This window comes from Aureococcus anophagefferens (assembly GCF_000186865.1).
Source record: "Aureococcus anophagefferens unplaced genomic scaffold AURANscaffold_37, whole genome shotgun sequence".
Classification (NCBI taxonomy): domain Eukaryota; class Pelagophyceae; order Pelagomonadales; family Pelagomonadaceae; genus Aureococcus; species Aureococcus anophagefferens.
Genome location: NW_008705594.1, coordinates 190,503 through 192,098, shown reverse-complemented (window position 1 = coordinate 192,098; position 1,596 = coordinate 190,503). Strand labels below are relative to the sequence as shown.

Below are 1,596 nucleotides of genomic sequence, written 5' to 3'. Positions count from 1 at the left end.
TAGTTGTGGCTGCTTTCCGCATAGAGAGACGTGCTGCGGTGTAGTGGCTCGCGAGAGTGCTGATTTTGGACTCGCGATGGCAGGTTCGCTCGCACGAGCGGAGACGACTCTCGGGGTAGTATGCAACTAGCGTAGATTCCGATACTCTAGTATAATAAGATCCGGGTTATCGCTAAAAACTCCCATGTGTTCCTGTTGAACAGGCAGTCATCATGGGAGAAAGCACCCGAGCGTGATGATTCACGGGGGCGGCAATAGTGACGCCTTGAGTTGCGCGAAGTCAGCTTGAGTGATGTCCCCATTCAACAGGAGAGTTCCTAGGGTTGCTATCTGTGCTGCTACGCTGTTTGCTGCGGGTGCTGCGGCTGCATTTGCTGCGGTTGCTGCGGCTGCATTTGCTGCGGTTTCATTTGCTGCGGCTGCATGTGCTGCAGCTGATAGCATCAGTGCAGCTGGAGCTGGTGCTGGTGCTGCCAGTGCAAAAAGAGCCTGAAGAGCCTGAGGTGTTTGTGGAGGTGCAAACATGGTCGGATTCTGGCCTTGCGATTGATTCTGGCCTTGCGATTGAGCTGGAGGAGGTCCGCGAGTAGTATCCATGTAATGCTGGGCATGTGCTGCAGCTGCTAGCATCAGTGCAGCTGGAGCTGGTGCGTGCAAAAGAGCCTGCGGTGTTTGTGGAGGTGCAAACATGGTCGGATTCTGGCCTTGCGATTGACTCTGGCCTTGCGATTGAGCTGGAGGAGGTCCGCGAGTAGTATCCAAGTAATGCTGGTGCTGTAATTTCGCTCTTTCTGCGTTTAGAGCGGCCGCTTCTTTGTTCATTGCTGTTGCTTGCGATATCCCCCATTCGAGTGATTCTTTAGCTTGCTTAGCGCCTTCCTCGAACGATTGTTTGTTGAAACTGTTCGCCTGTGGTTCTCGAGGCCGTTGAAAAGAAAGTACTGCTTGATTTGTTTGTTGGAGTTGTTGTTGGAGTTCTTGGATCTGCCTTGTTCGCTGTTGGTATTCTTTTTGCCGCTCGAGCTTCTCGTGGTCCTCCTCCTTCGGCTTCTTCTCCTTGGGCTCCTTTGCACTGGCAGCTCTAGCTCTTCGCTTGCGCTGCTGCTTTGGTTGTGCCGGCAAACTCTTCGCTTGTGCTGCTTTTCCACCTCCTGTCTCCCAAAATCTTCTAAATTCCTCCTGTGGCTCTTTATATTCTTGTCGGCACATCCTCGGCCGGGGTCGACGTTCTAATAACATGAGGTCGTTCACCTCTTCCGCTTGCTTGAGTTTGCTCTTGTGTTCACCTGGTGGTAAGAATAAGAATAAGAAGAAACTCTTGTGTTCACCTGGTAATTTGCATTCCATTTCGTTAGAGTATGTAGATATGAAAGAGGCGTATCCTGCTTCTCCCAACGCATCTCGTTTTGCTTTAATTTGTTTCGCATTGCTTTTACTCTTCATGGCATAGACGGCTCTCATTTTACCTATAAGTCAGAAATCTAATATGTATAAGATAATAAAACATGCATTCTTTTTGATTTCAACTTTGTTCTTAATTCCTCTAATATTTTATGGCCTGTTGTTGTCCAGTCTGAAAGCAGCGCCGAGTGGAGT

At 49.6% G+C, this 1,596-nt stretch overlaps 1 protein-coding gene across 1 annotated transcript in view; it reads right to left on the bottom strand.

Annotated features, from left to right (window-relative positions):
* Positions 1-240: 240 nt before the first annotated feature.
* AURANDRAFT_67315 (hypothetical protein) overlaps positions 241-1,596 on the bottom strand; it is a gene marked incomplete at both ends in the record, with an annotated part of 7,244 nt that continues 5,888 nt past the window's right edge. The window contains 2 exons of the mRNA XM_009042740.1: positions 241-1,286; positions 1,329-1,466. Of these exons, the coding sequence (XP_009040988.1) occupies positions 241-1,286; positions 1,329-1,466 (1,184 nt within the window). The remainder of the gene's footprint in view (positions 1,287-1,328; positions 1,467-1,596) is intronic.